Genomic DNA, 19276 nt, shown 5'->3' on the forward strand with positions numbered 1-19276 from the left:
TGAGGCGCCCGGGCCCTCGGAAGGGGCCACTCTGTGCCCAGGCTCTGGGACTGTGGGCTCTGGCCTGTCTGTCTTGCTCAGTCAGCACCCAGCCTGCGGTTGCGTGGGAATTCAAAAGCACCTTCTCAGCTGAGGAATACAGTAATATTTGTTAACTTTTTTAAAAAAGATTTAGAAATACCGTCACCTGGAAGTTATTAACAGCATCAGCGTGACCCTTAACCCAGATGTTGCTTTCATTCACATGCTCATTTTTCTGACACTTGGTTTGGTTTCTTCTTTCAGGAATGGCAGAATTCTATTCAGAAGAACGCAGGTCTTGCATTTATTGAACTCATCAATGAAGGAAGGTAATTAATTTTACCATTTTTAGACAACTTGTCAGTGTGCATTTGATTCCACTGCACAACTGCTCTTTCCTACCATCTGTTCCAAAAATGTGCAAGAAAAAATATGTTTTAATTAAGTAATTTATCAGAGAAATTGCAAAGGAACAAAATTTAAAATGTTAAAAAATATTTCTAGGGGCGGCCTGTAGGAAATGAAGGGACAGACGTTAGAAGGGTTTCGGGCCGCGAGCCGCGCCTCACGGAGTGGTGAGGTTGTCGCGCGCAGATCGAGGGAGCGCAGGCCGCGGCCCCATCTGCCGCCCCATCTGTTTCCAGTATTGTGCCCGCGCAGCCCCGCGCTGCCGCCTCTGCTCATGGGAGAGGGGCTTTACCCGAGCACGTTGTGCTGTCTGGTGTCCAGCTGAAAATGTGAAGGACATTAAACATAGGAAGCATAGCCGCCTGCTTAGAAATTTATGTATGCCGTTGTTAAAATGGTGCTGTAAGTAAAATGATGTTTGAACCTATCACTGTATCTTTCTCTTTATTATAAACATTTGTTCACTGTGATTTCCCCGATACTTTACGGGCAGCGGATGCATTGAGACAGAGGTGGCTGTCATCGTTTTGACATGTGCAGCTTCTGTCAGCCAAAGACCTGCAGCCTCTGCAACTTGAGTTCCTTCTATGATACAGTGTATTCTTTGGGGAATAATGACTGAGTATTTGGCATAATCTATTTATTTTTTAATTTCAAACCAAATTCAATTAAACCGAAAAGGAAATAATGCTTTCTGTATATATAACTTACCTTTATCAAGGTGGGGGGGGGGGTTGTCATGAAACAATATTTTACAATATATTCCTTGAAAATTAGTTTATATATAGAAATCTAATTTTTTAAAGTAACTTAAATAAGTTGAGTATTATTGTCTTTACCATCAGTGTATTATATAGTCTGAGAAATAGCCTCTGTTATAACAATTCATCTTACTGTATATTTCTCATTTAGATAGTCAAGGCTTGAATTACTCTTAGTCATAATAATATAGCTCTAAAAATTTAACTAAATTTTACATTCACTGCAAAGCAATATATCAGTTTTTAAATAACATAAATATGTTTATATAATAATATACTGTAGTTCTTATAAAACTTTATTATTGTCAGAAATGATAATAATTACTATTCATCCTCAGGCAAAGACAAATAGAAAACAATTTTGCTCAGGATATCCATTGTCATATCAGTTATAGAAATCTCTCCATTCCCATGCATGCTAACTTTGCTCATTTGTTTCAAATGTGAAGTAAAAAACTAAATTATCTTGTCATCAGTAACTCTCTGAAGAGTTAACAGATTTGAACCTTCAACACTTAAGATCACAGTTATTGTGTTAGACAAGAAGAAGGATGGAAAATTTGCTAATATCAGAGGATTTTAGCCTTTGATGCTGTTTTATTTCTCAGTGGTAGGGATTGGGTTTTATTTTGTTTTTTGTTTGTTTTGTTTTTTGTTAGGAAAGCAGTTGGAATTATAGAAAGTAGTTAAATTTCTGTTTAAATTTAAACCCATGAAAACCTCCAAAATGCTCACCATGATGTTCTCTGTGCCACTCCAGATTTTGTTTCTATTTTTATACCAATTTTTCCTCCAATAAAGATGGTTTTGGAGTAATGATGAAAGCACGACCCTCTGTGACCTACAGGGACAGGTCACGTACTTGTTAGCGCAACCCGTATCTGCTCGGCACCCACTCTACCCCAACCGTGTCCTCGGCGCTGGGACCAGAGAAGCACAGGAGGCAGGCGTGAGCCTGGCTTGTCCAGCGCTGTGTGGGGCCGGCACTGGGGGCCGGGGCTCCTGTAAGCCGGCGACAGGGCCGTCACCGTCTGGAGGGGTGTGTTCTCCAAACTGTGGGGCCATCGGGGTTTTCACAAAGTGTCTCCGTGAGTGGCGCCGGACACGGACAATGGGGTGGTGACTGACTGTGGGAGTGGGGTGGAGGGCAAAGGGGGGAAAATTGGGACAACTGTAACAGACTAAACAAGAATAAAAAAGGTGTATCCAAGCAAAGCCAATACAGTAGGACAGTGATAGCCTTTCCAGCAAACGGTGCGGGAGCAACTTGACATCTGCCTATGCAAAATAACCCTCGACGTAGGCCTCACGCCTGCACAAAAACGAGCTCCAAGGGGCTTGCAGGCCTCACTGTCAATGCAGAACGATGGGAGTCCCAGAAGGTAGCACAGGAGGAGACCTAGGTGGCTTGGGCATCGTGGTGACTTTGTAGATACAACACCAGGGGCCTGACCTGTGAAAGAAAGAATCGATAACCTGGACCCCAATAAAATTACCCACTTCCGCTGTGGAAGGGAGGTCAAGAGAACGCGAAGAGAGTCCGCAGACTGTGAGAAAATACTTGCGCCAGACATAGCTGATAAAGGACTCTTATCTAAGGTATGCATGATGCCCTAAAGCTCACCAGTAAGAATACCAACGACCTTATTCAGAAAGGGGCCAAAGACCTGGACAGACACCTCACCAAAGAAGATACACAGATGGAAAAAAAGCGCGTGAAAAGGGCTCCACTGTCTTCCGGGAAGAGCTCACTGAAGCAACAGGGACAAACTGCCACGTGCCCGTTGGAGGCCCCACATCCAGAACACCGACAAGGCCGGGCACTGGCGAGGGTGCGGCGCAACGGCGCTCTCGCCGGTCGCTGGCGGGAGTGCCGAACGGCACACAGACAGGTCGGCGCTTGTCACCAAGCCAGACGTGCTCTGTCTGGCTCCATCCGATTCAGCAGTCATACGTCTCTCTGCCCAAAAAAGGAGAAAGCTTCTGTCCACAGAAACACCTGCATGCAAATGTTTATGGACACTTTATTCAAAATTGCCAAAACTTGGACGCCGCAGCCAAGGTACTTCAGTAAGTAATGGAGAAAAAACACCCATTCGTTTATATGAATTATCCAGAAAATGGACTATTTATTATTTCCTACTAAAAAGAAATGAGCTATCAAGCCATGGAAAGAAATAAAGGAAGCCTAATTGCACGTTACTAAATGAAAGGAGCCACTCTGAGAAGGCTACATGCTGTATGAAGTATATGACACTCTGGAAAAGGCAGAACTATGGAGACGATAGCAAGGTTGGCTGTCGCCAGGCTTGGAGGAAGACAGGATTTTCAGAGCGGTGCGCCTACCCCATACGATACTGTCACAGCGGATACACGTCATCACACATTTGTCTAAACCCACGGAATATGCAGCACCGAGAGTGAACCCTGACGTAAAGCAGGGACTTTGGATGATACTGATGCGTCACTGTAGGCCCACCATTTGTAAGGAATGGCAGACGGTGACATGGAGGGGGAGGGTTGTGGGCTGAGGGCACGTCTGGGAAATCTGTGTCTTCTGCTCAAGCTTGCCATGGACTTCAAACTGCTTTAAAAGATAATCTACAAGGAAAGAAAGAAGTCCCTAAAACAGAAGTGTATCTGAACACAGTGCCGTTGTGGTTGAGAACTGGCAGATGATTAGGACATAGGGGTGTGAAACTAAAAAAAAAAAAATAGAGGAAGGCAACTCTGGGCCAAGGGAACCATGTGGTGGAAGAGGCGGGAGGCCGAGGACCCCGGGCCTGGGCCTGGGGGCGCCTGCCGGCCCACAGCTCCTGGGCCGTGCCTCGTGTGCTGGCTGCGGGAGGCTGCTGGGGCGTGACCGCAGAGCGCTAGGCGCCACCTGAAGTGCGGCAGAGGGCAGAGGGGGACAGAGATGCAGGCGGAGGCCTTGGTAGTCCTGATGGAGACATCAGCGTCAGACCGACGAGTAGTGGCTACCAGGGCGCAAGACGTGGGCCACGTTGAAGCAGTGTCCTTTGGAAATTCAGCCAGGACTGCTGAGAGAATCGGTAGTGAGAGGGGAGAGAAGGGGCCCGTGGTGACCTTGTTCCTAGCTTCAGTGGACGGTGTATAGTGCAAACATGGTTACTTAGAATCACATGAAGGGCGGTGGTTTTAGTGACAGAAGTTCTCTGGGTCACACTAACTTCAAGTACCTGGGTGGTGTCCTCACAGAAGCAGAGCATCTCGGGATGGGCGTCTCCAGGCCACCAAAAACAGGGCTGGGATGGAGGTCGGAGCCTGGGAGCCGGCTCTTGCGCGTGGGCGGCAGGCGAGGGCGCGGCTGTCGTGTGCAGGGAGAGAGCTGGCAGGGGCCGGGCGAGCCCTCCCTGCTGGGCTGCTGGGGCCCTCCTCCCCGTCCTCCACCATCCGCGGTCCCCGGCCTGGGGGTCCACTTAGACGCCGCCCTCGGGGCGGCCCCCAGCCGTCTTACTGAGTTAGCACACTTCCATCACACAGCTCCGTTCTAACATGGCGATGGTGCCATCTCAAATCCTCCGACGTCCGCCTCCTGCACTAAGGGGCACTTCCCTTCAGGACGCGCATCTCAGTGGCCTCTGTCCCCCTGGGCTCCGGACCAATGCCAAGTGCATGGTGCGCAATCCCAACACTCACTGAAGGGACGAGGGGAAGGATGGCGAGCAGGAAGTTTGAGGAGCGTGACTGGCCAACAGGACGGTGTTAAAGGCCGGGTCACAAGGCTGCGTCTGGGAGCGGGGCGCTCACCTCGCCCAGGCTCAGACCCGAGCGCCGTGTGCCCACCGCGTGGTGCATGCTGGCCCTGCTCTGATGAGCCAGAGTCCAGCAGGAACAACGGGCTTTCATCACATGCTTTCGGGTGTGACAAATGGGGAGAGCAAGCCCAGGGTGCAAGGGAGCAGACACAGGAGGGACGTGACGTTGGAGGAAGTGGCGACTGGAGCACCAGAGCAGGCCGCCGTGGGCGGGGGGCTGGGAGGCGACTGGCAGAGACGGCAAGAGCGTGCACCAGTGAGAAGGCTGGCCAAGGAGGGGAACGCACAGGGAGGTCAGAGGGGGGCGGGGTGTGTTGCATATTTTTTAGAAGGAAGGGCTTGAGCATTTTGAAATGCTGGCGAAAAGAAGCCAGCGTGGTGGGGACGGAGGAGTGCAGTTTGGGCTTTATTGGAAGCCGAAGTCTCCGGGAGGGGTCAGGCTGGGGTGGGGCCCAGGGACTGGCCTTCCCCTGGAGGGCGTTGAGAAAGCGTGTAGGTGGGATTCAGAGGGTTAGTTTTTTATAATGCCTTCCATTCTCCGTGAAGGGTCAGGCAGGCCATTTACCGAGAGTGACGGGAACTTGGGGAGGTGGGTGTCCTATTCGAGAAGACAGGAGGATATGGGCGGTGGCCGGCGTGGGAGAACACGGGCGGGAAGAGGCTAACACAAGGAGGAGGCTGCCAGGCGCCCGCAGCTCAGGACGCTCTCCCCGGAGGCCCAGGGCGTGGGAGCGCGGGGGAGGCGGCACCGACTTGGAGGCGCTCCCTCCTCTTCCATTAGAGGACAGACCCTCTCATGGAGCACCTGCCCCACCCCCCCATGCCCAGTCCGATGACAGCGCCTTCCTGGGTGTCAAGGCACCTCCCTCTTGCCCTGTGTGTCCCTCCCATCCCGCAGTGTTAGTGGTGTTTGCGGTGTCTTTTGCAGCTCTTCGCACAGCGCCTGTGATCACGCAAAGCCTTGGGTGCACTGTTTGCACTGAATTCTACTCCCGGTCCTCCGGCCGATGCGCCGGCGGACCCCAGGCCCACAGCGGGGTCTCCCTCTGGCTTTGGCTGACACTTGCAGAGTAGTAACACCTCTGAAGGCCAGATGCAGCATACACCACGTTTCTCACAACTGCTGCAATACAGGCACTCACAAAATGGAAGGGCATTTTTTGTTGTTACTACAGATAATAGGTATTTATAATTTTGCTGACTTCCCCTTTTAGTTTGGCTCCTTTCCTTGCAATTTAGACCTTTCTCCTTCATCCAGTTGCATCGGGAGTCCCCGATCAGAACCTGCCCTGGTGGGACAGTCGGGTGTAGTAACGATAAAGACGCACTGCCCTGGCCACCGGCTCCTGGTGGCGGGTGCCTGCTCTGGGCTGGGCGTGAGCTAGCTCCTGCGCGTGGTATGTATATCATTGGCCTGGCCATGGAGCGCCTTTCTCAACTTCCTCTAATAGTTTAAAATGAAACATACAAAAACACTTTCTCTTGGTTGTTAGACTATGTCTTTAATTTGTCCTTGTGGGAATGAAGATAAAAATCTTTAAGTGGGAATTGTTATAAATGTTTATCCTACTTAACAGCTACACTCCTGAATATAATTCATCAATCATAGCTGGAGAAAGCAATTGTGCGGTTGTCTGCAATTAACAGGACGAAAACAGTTGATGAATGTGCAGCTGAATGAAAGCGTTCCCCGGGACAGGCTGAAATTACAAACTGGATCATTTAAAGGAATCTAACAAAGGATCTTTATAATTAAAACAAAGCAAGGTTAATGGGATGTAAAATTGCCTATAATATCTTGGCAATAATAATTGGATTTTAAATTATTAAAATATGAATTGCACTATAAAGCAAATAAGACTTTTTAAATTATGGAACTTGAGCAATCTTTTGAAATAAGATTAATCATTTGCCTAAAATAAACCTTTAATACTTTTTTGAAAGCAGTAGGATATAATTAATGTATATTCATAAAAAAATTATATTGTCACGTAGAACTGAATTTAACCTAAAATTTACAAGATTCCAATTATTTATTGTGTTTTTTAAAAAGGGGAAAATACAGCATGCATTTCTTAGGTCTTGAAGAAGTCTACTGCATCCGGGCAAACTGGTAATAAGTGGTGCCAACTTGAATATCTTCTTTTACTTTAACAAATATTATTTAATAATTAAATCAGCAAGCTTTGGTTACTTGAGTTTGTTTGGTGTCTTTGATTTCACAGAAAGCTGTATTTAAAAAAACAAGTTTTTTGCCCCAAATCTGTAAGATCAGAAACTTTTTCTTAACATTGAGATTCTGGCTTAATTTTGAAATTTGAATCCCTGGGAACACCTGGTAAACAGGAGTTCCCTCTCCCTATTTTTTTTCATGTAGAACCTGTTCTAAACCTTTTTCTTATTACTCTGTTACTCATTTTATACATGTAATAAGTTATTAAATAGACTGCTTTTAAACAATAAGGTGAAAAAATCTTGTACTCTTACAAAATTAATTGTATAGGTCATAAATAGTATTACTAATTCATATACTTCACATCAGACATGGATGATAAATAAAATGTTATTTACCAAAACTAAGATAAACAAATGCTGTTTGATAATGTCTACATGTCAGGTAATAGGGAAATACGTTTCAGACGTCCGTGATCATAGATCTAGGAACTACGTTTTGATACTTTCAGTCACGTTTAAGACGTATCAGTGTGCGTATCCACGTGCGTTGAGATTGTTTTCCTTTTCTCTGTGACCAACTTCAAACACTCCACTAATTTAATACGTGAGAGCTAAGTGATACCCCATAGAACGAAGTTCTTTACACTGACAGAGAGAAAAGGGGGATCAGCGCCCTATTTGGGGTGTATTCATTTCTGTGCCCCGTTTCCCTATTTAATTCCTTAGGGGTATAAATATGTTTCGGCTGTTCTGAGCGTACGTGCTGCAATCAGGTGCGCGCCGGGATTCAGGCCACGCGCGTCTGACTTAGTGAGAACGCTGTTTTGCTGTCTGCGCGCTGTGACCCACCCGCGGTCAGCCCGGGCGCAGGTGTGAGTGCGCTCGTGCGCTGTGCGAGGGCCGAGCCGCCCGAGGGTGTGGCGTGGTGGCCAGTCCGGGGACAACGCGCTAACGGGGGGCGGTGACGGGACGGGCGAGCGAGCCAGGGACGACAGGCGCATGGCCGCGGCCCAGGCCGCCGCCCGCGGCGCCAGGATGCAGCGGCACCGAGGTAGGGCCGGGCGAGGTCCCGCGCCGGGCGTGTAAGGACACGCAGACGGCGGCTTAGTTCCTCGGCGGTGCGGCTCAGACCAGCATCTGAACAGCGACGTGACTTTCGTAATGTGTCTGCCAGGGTCACAGTCCAATGCTAGACAGGATGAAGGCAACGTTATTGCCCTTTTCTAGTTACAAAAGGAGTATCATCATGCCTCTACAGCCATCTGAAGTTTTTAACACCTACTTAAATGCATATGAAAAATAAACCTGGAAAAACAGTTATAAAATATTCATTCAGGGGCTTAGTTTTAGTAGTGATACAAATACGTTTTACATGTGTTTCTCATCTTCAAGTAATTTATAATTGAGAAGATATGATTTACATGCCAAAAAATAAAAAATAAACAGTTCCAAATGTCATAGACAGTATATAATAAAGAGTTCAGAGGTGCAAGTAAATAATCTAAAGATTGTAATGACCTCGAAAAAGGAGCCATTCCCATGGACGGCAACGGCCAGAAAAGGCTTCTGGCAGGAAACGGGCCCGCGCAGGAGGAGGAGCTCACCGCGTGGGGCTGAACGCCAGTCCTTGCTGTACTCGTGCCACTAGGGTTTAGGAAGTAGCTTTATGTTCTTCGTGATCTAATGAAACAAATATGGGCATAATCTTATTTGCAAAAATCACATTCTGTCTTTGAGTTTTATTTATTTAAATAACAAGTTAAAGTTTTCCTGACTTTTACGTAGAGACCAGTATTTTACCTAATGCTGATAGGGTTTATAATATTACTTTCTATATCATAAGAAGTATGGGACTTCTATATTTTTTTTTAAAAAAGCATTACTCATATTTATGAGACAGACTTCAAAACAATTCATTATACCAAAATCTAGATTTTTTTTTTATTTCTAGCAAAATACAAGAGAAACAATGGACTTAACTTGCTTAAGAGCAGAGTTGATGTTAAAAATAATTTTTAAATATTTCTACTAAACATTTAAGGAAGAATACCATTACACTCAAATACTTCCAGAAATGGAATAGGTGACACTTTATGGCTCATTTTATGAGACCTCATTATCCTGATAAGAACACCAAAGACATTACAAGAAATACAATTACAGACCAACATCTACAGTGAGCATAGGTGAAATAATCCTTAATTAAATTTGGCAAATCAGGTTCAACAGTATATGAAAAGGATCACATCAGGAGCAACAAGTGTTTATTCCAAAAATTCAGAGTTGCTTTAATATTCAAAAATATGCATCAGTATAATGTACCATATTAACACTAAAAAAGAAGTATATATATTTATATATGACTATTTCAATAGATGTAGGGAAAGTATTTAAAAATCCAGCATGGCTTCATGATATAAACTCTCAGTAAACCGGAAGTTAAACTCCCTGGGTTTGATAAATGGCACCCACAGAGCCACGGAGCTGACCCTCCTCTGAGTGGCGAAAGACTAAATGCTTCTCCGCGGGATCAAACACCAGGCCGGATGCCGTCACTCAGCGCCTGAGCTCCGCGCTGGGCGGGGCGGCGGCCTGGGCCAGTGCGAGTGGGTGAGCAGGCAGCTCTGAGAGCCCTGGATCTGGTAAGCGGGCCTAGCAAAGTCACAGAATGTAAGGTCGCAATTCCAAAACCCATTATAATGACAGTTATAATACATGTGAGATCCTGGAAACTTAAATAAAAACAAAACCAGTTTAATAGCAAAAACATGTAATACTTAAGGATGTACTAAATAAATAAAATATGTGAAGGACCCATACAATAAGAACTACAAAATATTTCCGTGAAAAATGTATAAATAAGTAAATAAATGCAAAAATACACTGTGTTGGTGGATCAGAACATCCAACATGGCTAAATTTTTGGTTTTCCCCAAACCTATCTGTGGACTCAAATCTAATAAAAATTTTAGCAGGCTTTTTTTTGTTGTTGTTTGTTTTTGATAGAAATTAACAAGCTGATTTTAAAATTTCTTTGAAAATACAAAGGACCTGTATTAAACAAAACAAATTTAAAAAGCACAGAGTTGGGGGATTGTTGTAAAGATGAACAAGTGGACCAGTGGAAGGGAGGAAAGAACATCTCACCCCTCAACAATAAAAGGACAAACTATTCAATGCAAATTTGGCGAATGATTTGGACATTGCACCTAAGAAGATATACAGATGACCAGTCAGCACATGAAGAGATGTTCCCCATGATTATTCATTTGGTAAATCCAATTTTAAACCACAGAGAGTGTTGTGCATGAACTGGAATGGACATAATTAAGTAGATTGGCAACACTAAGTACTGGTGTGGATGCGGATCTACTGGGATACTTGTAACTTACTGGTGAGAATGCAAAAGGGTATATTCACTTAGAAAGTAGTTTTTGAGCATCTTACAAGACTAACATCCAGTTAACATTCGACCCAATGATTCCAAGCCTAGATATTTCCCCAAGGGAAATAAATATATAGATCCATATTAAAACCTGTATGTGAATATTCATAGCAGCTCATTCGTAAGAACTGAAGACTAGAAATAACCCAGTGTTCATCAACAGGTAGATATATAAACTAATCATGATGTATCATTATATGCGATGCTATCCAGGAATAAGAAGGTCCGAGCTGATACACACAGCATCCACATAACTTAAAAGTATATGTGACAACAAAGAAGTCGGACAGCAAGGCATACTATATCATTCCCTTTGTAGGGCATGAAATTATAATAAAATTTCTAGAAGAAAACATAGGCAGTATGCTCCTTGAGATAGGTCTTGGCAATGATTTTTTAAAAATCTGACACTAAAAGCAAAAATAAGTGAGCGGTACCACATCATACTAAGAAGATTCTGCACAGCCTTGGAAACCATCCTCAAAATGGAAAGGCAGTCAATTGAGTGGGAGAATGTATTTGCAAATCAGATATCTGCTAACGGGCTAATATCTGAAATAGAGAAAGGACTCGTACAACTCAATAGCAAAAAAAAAAAAAAAAAATTCCATTAAAAATGGGCAGAGGATCTGAATAGATATTTTCCAAAGGAGACATATAGATGGACAACAGGTACATAAAAACATGCTCTATGTTACTAATCGTCAGGGAAATGCAAATCAAAACTACACTAAGCTCTCGGCTCACACCTGATAGAACACCTGTTTTCTAGAAGAGAGGAGGTGATGCATAGGCGAGGATTTGGAGAAAAGGGAACCCTCAGGCACTCTTCATGGGAATGCAAACTGGCTCAGCCACTATGGAAAACAGTATGGAGGTTCCTCTGAAAATCTAAATAAATGACCTACCGTATGATCCAGCAATTTTATTTCTGAGTATTGATTCGAAGAAAACAAAAACACTGACTGGAAAAGATATCTGCACCCCCGTATTCATCGCAGCTTTAATTAAATAGCCAAGATATGGGAGCAACCTGAGTGCCCCCTGATGGATGGACAGATGAAGGATTGTGGTACCATGGAATATTATTCAGCCATTAAAAAGGATGAAATCTTGCCATTTGCAAAAACATGGATGAACCTGGAGAGCACTCATGCTAAATGAAACAATTATTGTATGATCTCTCTTATATTATGGAATCTAAAAATATGTTCATAGGTGCAGAGGACAGATTGGCGGTTGCCAGAGGTCGGGGTGGGGTGCAGTGGAGAGTGGATGAAGGGGGTCAAAAGATTAAAAAAAAAAAAAAAGGTTTATTGAACATGTAGATGCTGGGTCTTACCTGAGACCTATAGATCAAAATCGTTGGTTGGGACTTGGACATCACCCTTTGTGGTATGTTCTGCAAGTGATCAGTGTCTTGAATATACACCAGCGTTTGACCTATTGCACTTAATTCACTCATCTTACCAGCCATGCAAAATCATCACCCTCTTTACCCATAACTCTCAATCGTAAATAGGCTCATAAAGTCAGTTGTTTTCCTTGCCGCTCCAAGAAGTGTAACTATTTAGGTTCATGGTAGATGAATGGAACTGTCTGCCTATGCATTTAAAATGACAGGTTTATTTGAAGATATAATTAAAAGCACTGCAAAACTGAAATCTGCTCTGGGGGTCCCTGTTTTCATGCAGCATCGTTCCTGAGCCCCCAGCGTTACCTCGGGGCACCTCATCACTCACGGGGAGGGGCGCGTCCGTGCCAGTGCGGCCGCCTCCCGCACCCGCCTTCTCCCCTCAGGGCCCTCTCCCCGCCTCAGGCCTGCGGCCAGCCATCCGGAGCTCTGACGTCGCCCGTGTGCTCAGCTCCCTTCTTTCTATTTCTGCCCAATCGGAACCCCAGTTTCCACAGTGAACCCATCCTGAGACAAACGTAGCTCTGATCATATTTTTACGTAATAGACTTTCATACAGTCAGCCGACCCAGATGCATGGATAGTTAATGGATTGTATCCTCTGGGAGAGACTTAGTGTCGCAGGAGAATAACTAGTCTCCCAGTCGGACATGTCCCCTACCAGCCCTGTGCGTAGGTGGCAAGTGCCTGGTGTCTGTGTTTCCATCCCCTCCCCCTGCGCTAAGCGAAGGGCGCCCAGAGGACCGCCGCTGGCCCACGCTCTGTTCTGCTCTCCAGTGTCTCTATTTCACCATGCAGGTGGTTTGGTAAATTGGATCAGACTTCCGAAGAGAGAGAGATCGGTTAGTGCCACAGCGCATCCCCGAGCCAAGCAATGAACCTGCGGGGCGCTGGCAAGCCCCCGGGCCTGGCGTGGCCACTATTCCCTGTCGTCTTTGTTTTTCCCCTCAGTGAGAGATACAGATAACCAATACACCCCCATGAGCCTTTTCGAAATGTGAACTGCTCTTTTTTCGTGTGCGCCAGACAGCAGAAGCCCCACAAATAACCTCCCCCACCCCCCTGAGGCCATGAGAGCGCCCTGGGAACGCGGGGAGGAGCGCTGGGCCTTTGCAGGCTGCGGGCCCGGCCTGCCGCTCGTGGCCTCAACACGGCGCCTGGGCTCCTACAGCCCAAACCTGGATGGGGCATGTTTTCTGAAGCTAATTTTTTTTAATTAAAAAAAAAAAAAGTGTAAGTTTTTTTCAGCTGTTTAAACAGCCTATCAGAGGGCTACAACAAAGAGTGAGCTTCCCCGGCGCGGCCCCATGCCGCCTCGGGTGGCCGCAGAGACCCTGCGGCTGCCTTCGAGATTCTGGGGCCGGGGACACATGCGGGGGGCTTCAGCCGCCCTGCGCCGCGTGGCCACTTCCCCGCCCGCCAACCAGCCTGTCCTCTGGCCTAAATGTCACCTTCCGGCGCAGGCGGCGCGCTTTCCCCGGTTCAGGGCGCTTCCGAGGCAGCCAGCAGGACCCTGAGGCTCAGGGGCGAGAGCATCGTTTGTCCGAGCTCTGCCTTTGGCCCTTGGCTCACCTGGAGGCGATGGAAGCCTAACTGACCGACCTCTCACACTGCCTTTTCTATTGATATTTTCTTCTTTCATCCTATTACAGGAATTATTTATATTTAAAATTCAGGATCTCAGAGTCTTGGGGCAAAGACTAGCAAGTAAAATGGTAACAAACTTAACATTGGATACTCCCTAGAACGTGGATACCTGCCTTGTTGTAACCGTTCCCTTGGAAATAAGATGCGGCATGTTGCCTCCTGACTTCTCCCTTCCCACGGCCACAACTCCTGGTTTAGAATAGGGATGACTGGGGTTGAACAAATTGTTTTCTTTTCCTCCTTCTTTTGAAAAATAAATCTGCATTCAAAGGCGAGGACTATTTCATTCCCTTCCTATGTTTTATAGATGCTGCGAGGAGGAGAATGCTCTGTAACAGGCATTCCTAAGTTGTGGGACATTTTTATTTACCTCATTTTCTGTGTTTCATAGAATTTTACAGTCAGGAAACTGCCTCACCATTGAAAGCCAAAATGTGCTTGGCCCGCCGTCCTACGTTGGTTCAGCCCTTTCTCCCTTCGGTATAAACATGGAGGAGCCCGCACTTCAGGACAGGGCCGCCCAGATCACATCAGATACGGAGGTGGCTCGGCATTGCAACTTACTCAATAGCCTCACAGTTTGAGAGAGGCTTGTTAAAAGGAGAAGAAAGAAAAAATAAACATAAGACAATGTGACAAATATCGTACTGCCCAGATGTATAAGGAACTGAGGAGGCAAGGTCCTCTGGCCCTGTCGGGAGCAGGGGTGACAGGCGTGGCAGGAAGGACAGGTGGCACACACAGAGGTCCTGAGAGAGCCAGACGCATTCAGGGAACTGCAGAGGCATTTCTGGAACAGGGGACAGGCACGGCAAAGTGGCTGCAGGCTCGGCTGGGGAAGCAGGCAGGCGTCTGTATGATACAACTTTGACTGTTGTCTATTATACGTATTCACTGAACAAATTTAGTCATAAATAACACTCATGGCATCGTAAAAAGTACACTGGAAGACAGAAGATTCGGAAGAGGCAGGAAAGTTGGGAAGCTACTGTGATCCAAATGAGAGACGAATCAGGCCTGAATTAAACCAATGTTAATGGAATGAATGAATGCACATATTGAAACACATTATGAAAGTAGAGTCGACAGAAAGGGATGATGAGTTTAGTGTGGGATTATCCTAAAGTCACATTTCAGTGGGCTGGAAGTGAACGGGGTCTTCTGTTAAAGCTGCCTGGCTCCCTCGGGGACCTCTGGTTCCTTCCGCAGAACTTTCAAGTTCTACCTGGGCAACGAGATAGACGCAACGCCAAGTGAGGAAAGCTACAGAGAGAAAAGGGTGCATAGTACTCTAATACTAGTGTAAGAAAGTGGTGAAAAATAATATATTTGTATTTTCTTATGTGTATCTTTTAAATGTCTGAAAATATTTGTAAGAAATTAGTCACATCGGGTGCCTGTGGAAGTTGCACATCAGGCAGGGAGGGGAGGTCGTGGTCGGCTTCTCACTGTATATTTTATTGCACTTTTAAAAAATAATATGAATATTTTTAAAAAATGACTTCTGTTGTTCAATGCCTTTTCCCCATGGTTACATTTTTAAACTTGTTTTCACTGTAGCTCCATCTTAGAATTTAGACTCTTAGCAGAGTCCTATCATCTGTATTTTTTACTTTAAAGCACTTTGTATTTTTAGTGACAGTCGACATGCGATGTTACCTCAGTCTCAGGCGCACACCTCAGCGGTGAGGGCCTGTCATCGGGTCACAGCAGGAATCTGGCCGACGGGTTTCCTGACACATGGTCATCGAGCTTTCGTGTGGAGCATTTACTTCCGAGATAGTGAATTCTATTGTTTTGACCATTTTAAAACACTTCTCCAAACTCTCTTTATTTTTATTGCATTCACAAACTTTGCTGAATGCGCGGAATGATTTTTTCACAGGACACGCTGTGAAACATTGCTCTAACAGTCATATGGCATATTTCTATACCACGAAGGTCACTGAAATATAATCCAAACTAAATTTTATCATGTAGCTTTATCTGAAATTTGTGCATAATTAGTATTTGTAATACTGAAGACTGGCTCCTTAATGAGAATAATAATTACAAAGGTGTTTCTCTTTCTAGATTACTGTGCCATGCTATGAAGGACCACATTGTCCGTGTTGCGAACGAAGCCGAGTTTATTTTGAACAGGCAGAGAGCAGAGGACGTACACAAACACGCGGAGTTCGAGGTGAGGTGGGAACAGGTTCACGTCTGCCTTTCTGGGACACGCCGGCCCCCCCATGGCAGCTTACACCGAGCGGGGTGCAGGAGGAGGGGAATCTCGCCGAGGGCGCTTCGGTTCTTAGGAAAGGTCGGGCTCAGAGCGCCCGTTCATGGCCGCTCATTCGCAGCGTGAAGCGGTCTCCCCGGCCCTGTGACTGGCCGCTCGGCGGACGGCGGGTCTCCTGACTCATCCCCGGTGAACAATACAATTTTATAATGTAATTACTTTAGTGATTTTGAAGCTTGCAAAGTGTACCTCCCATTAGACCTGGTTATAACAAGAGGTCATAGGAAGAAGCTCAGTTTTACCAAACATTCAGTAATTTGTTACTTGTTAATGTGTCCATCTTTAGAGTGACCGCAGAGCATTTTAGTTCATATTTTATTTTTATAATCGATGTTTTAATGACAACTGTAGCATTGCTACTGTGTGATACATATGTAGACCTATATGTATGTATGGAAATATAAGTTTAAAAATCCCTCGTAAGTACTTTGAATAAAGAACAAATTAAGTATCATTTCTATTTTATATGCAAACAGTAAAGGATATTGGAGTGCTATATATTCCATAGACATTTTTTAATTTAAAATTTTATAACATGTCAATAATTATTCACCATTATTTATGTTGGCTCCGTTCCACAAACATTCTGATTTCATTGTTTGAATGTAAGAAATACTCGCTTCATTCAAATAACGAAGCAGAAGTGGTTTCAGAAGCACGCAGGCGGCCGGGGCCGGGCTGACGCGGGACTGCCTGTCCAAGCCCCACCGGCTTGCTCCTTCGGGCGCCCCCAGCCAGCGGGCGGGGGTGGCTGGAGGTCGGAGCCCGCGATTTCCGCTTTGATGGGGTTTTTATCTCCGTGAACCAGCCCTCCTAGTCATGCAAGTTGATGTCCTCGGTCTGGTGACCTCTGACCTGGCCGGCTGAAAGGCCCGAGGCCCAGAACTCACTGCTCCATTTGTCTGCCATGTGAGACTGCAGAAACCTCATTCTGAAAAAATTACCCCCGATTTTAAACTGTGATGAAAGTACATCAACAATTACGTGTTTGTCACAGTGAAGTTTTGTGTCACCTGAACAATTTATCTATCAGGATATGACAAGATGGCGTGACCTGTTCTTCCGAAAGTGTCTTGGGGTATAAAATACATCAGAACTGTAAACAAAATAATAATCTGTTAACGCTTGACTTCGGTTAGTACTAAGATTGCGGCTTTTCCCTGAAGTCCGTGCAGGGCCAGTTTTGACTCAGTCACGCAGGGCGGGGCAAAAGCAGATTTTCACCTGTGAGTTTGTTCTTGTCTTGTTGTTTATTAATTATTGGATTATGTTCCATATGAACAACTGTAAACCTATTTTTGTCCCACCCTCTTTTTCTAAGAAAATCAAAATATTTTATGGGGATATAAGCAAATCAATAGTTGTCATGCGGGAGCATTTAAAATAGAATTTTATGAAGCTAGGTATTATTTACTGGCTCTAACATATATTTAACCAAAATGACAGTAAGTGAAGAGCAGCGCTTTCCAACTGCTTTTTCATCACTGCCCCCAAAGGAATTATTTTTTTTGACCCCACATATTTCCCAGTGATCACCATTAGTACGCTGCAGGTTTGTTTCTGAACTGTAAGTGCATCTGTGCTCTCTGCACAGAAAGAGTAACTTTCATTTTCACACCCACTCAATGCCAGCTCCTCCCCAGGGACATGAGGTCACTCTGCGGAGGGCTCATGGCCACGCGTGATAAGCAGCTATGGAGGAGGACATGAGGACTCAGCGATTTTTAGATTATGTACACAGAAAATACTAATGGAAATCTAATTGTGAGAGTATCGCCATTGTTACCGATGAACGTACATTGTTGTTTGTCTCTAACCCAGGTGTGCGGATCTGCGCTTTTCAGGCTGGAGTTCTGTTAGTAATCGCGGAGATGTGGGAGGGCGGGGGCGGGGGAGTGTGTACGTAGTTCGCCAAATGCTTATCGTGTTTAAATTGTGGAAGATTTTAGAAAAGTCAGGCCCTTTTACTGGGACTTTTCAGGAATTTCTCTGTCTCCCATATAAGCCTGTAATTAAGAGAAGAGGTATATGTAATGTGAGGGGGTTACTTCACGGTTAAGTTTTTTTTAGTTAATCACTGTGATTGTTAAGGAAGAAAAATGAAAATTTAATTTTGTTCTCTGATGAGCTAATGAAACGTTAACCTCATTGTGGAGGCAGAGCCCTGTGCTGACTGGTGAGGCCCTGTACAAAAAGACGACAGGGACGTGCATTAGTCCTTCTCGGGTTGCTGCGGGGCTATTTCTGTGAAAGAAAGGAGCGTGCGTGGCCGTAGTCCGCGACAGTAGATGGACGGAGGGGGTGTGTTCAAGCACCTTCCCCGAACGGCTTTTTCCATAGTAAGGACGAATGTGAACTTGTTATATGTATTTTTTAGATGTATAATTTTTTTCCCTTCCTAGTTATACAACTCATATTACACATTTGGTAATGTTAAAATTTATAGTCAATCTTCTCTGCACCAAGGTTGTCATTAAAACATCCAACAGAATTAAAGAAATGGCCATCTTTATGTTCATGTTGAACCCCTTTGAGACAAGATGAGAATGCTTAGCTATGTTACTAATAGCAACAGGCACGAACACAGATAGTCACATCATCCCAGTTATTTTATATCTGCGTGTGTATAGACACACACAAAGAACACAGTCTTACACGTTTGCAAAGTGACCTTGTGTGTTCTTTAGAATAAAGTGTCAAAGGGTCAGGTTTTCGGAGTTACTAGCGTGCCTCGCTGCGCGCCGGGCGAGCTGCGCATCAGCCCTGCTGCACTGCTCTTGTGTCCCCGCAGTCGCAGTGCGCCCAGTACGCCGCCGACCGGCGGGAGGAGGAGAAGATGTGCGACCATCTCATCAGCGCGGCCAAGCACCGGGACCACGTGACCGCGAACCAGCTGAAGCAGAAGATCCTCAACATCCTCACCAACAAGCACGGGGCCTGGGGCGCGGTCTCGCACAGGTGGGTGACCGCGCGTGACAGGTTAATTAGAATACAGGCAAAAAGGCCCCTACACTGTTAAATTACTCAGAGAACATGATTGACAGTATTTAAAAATTACTATATTTTTCCTGGTATCTTTCGTGATGTCTTTTTAGAATGGCTTAGAAGAAAATTTGAACTTTTAAAAGTAGCTCCAATGGAAGTTATTTCTAATTTAGAATTATGTGTAACAAAATACAATATTTGTTTAGGAAAGTATTTTAATGTTAAAGAGTCAGAGCTTCCTACTTATTAAATTTATATCTTTCTTAATCCTTCTTAAATACAAGTAACAATATAAGCATTTACTATGGAGAAGTAATACATTCCTTTTAAATTTTTTCTTTGATATTTTCTTTCTTA

The 19276-nt window shown here is 45.2% G+C and overlaps 1 protein-coding gene across 3 annotated transcripts in view; it reads left to right on the forward strand.

Annotated features, from left to right (window-relative positions):
* NBEA (neurobeachin) overlaps window positions 1–19276 on the forward strand; it is a 482091-nt gene that overhangs the window by 224353 nt on the left and 238462 nt on the right. For all 3 annotated transcript variants that reach the window (XM_054586547.1, XM_054586549.1, XM_054586548.1), the window contains exons 35-37: window positions 286–350; window positions 15724–15832; window positions 18726–18892. In XM_054586547.1, coding sequence (XP_054442522.1) covers window positions 286–350; window positions 15724–15832; window positions 18726–18892 — 341 coding nt within the window. The remainder of the gene's footprint in view (window positions 1–285; window positions 351–15723; window positions 15833–18725; window positions 18893–19276) is intronic.

This window comes from Pteronotus mesoamericanus, unplaced genomic scaffold (genome assembly GCF_021234165.1).
Source record: "Pteronotus mesoamericanus isolate MK-2021 breed Mesoamerican mustached bat unplaced genomic scaffold, CSHL_Meso_final contig_94, whole genome shotgun sequence".
Lineage (NCBI taxonomy): Eukaryota > Metazoa > Chordata > Mammalia > Chiroptera > Mormoopidae > Pteronotus > Pteronotus mesoamericanus.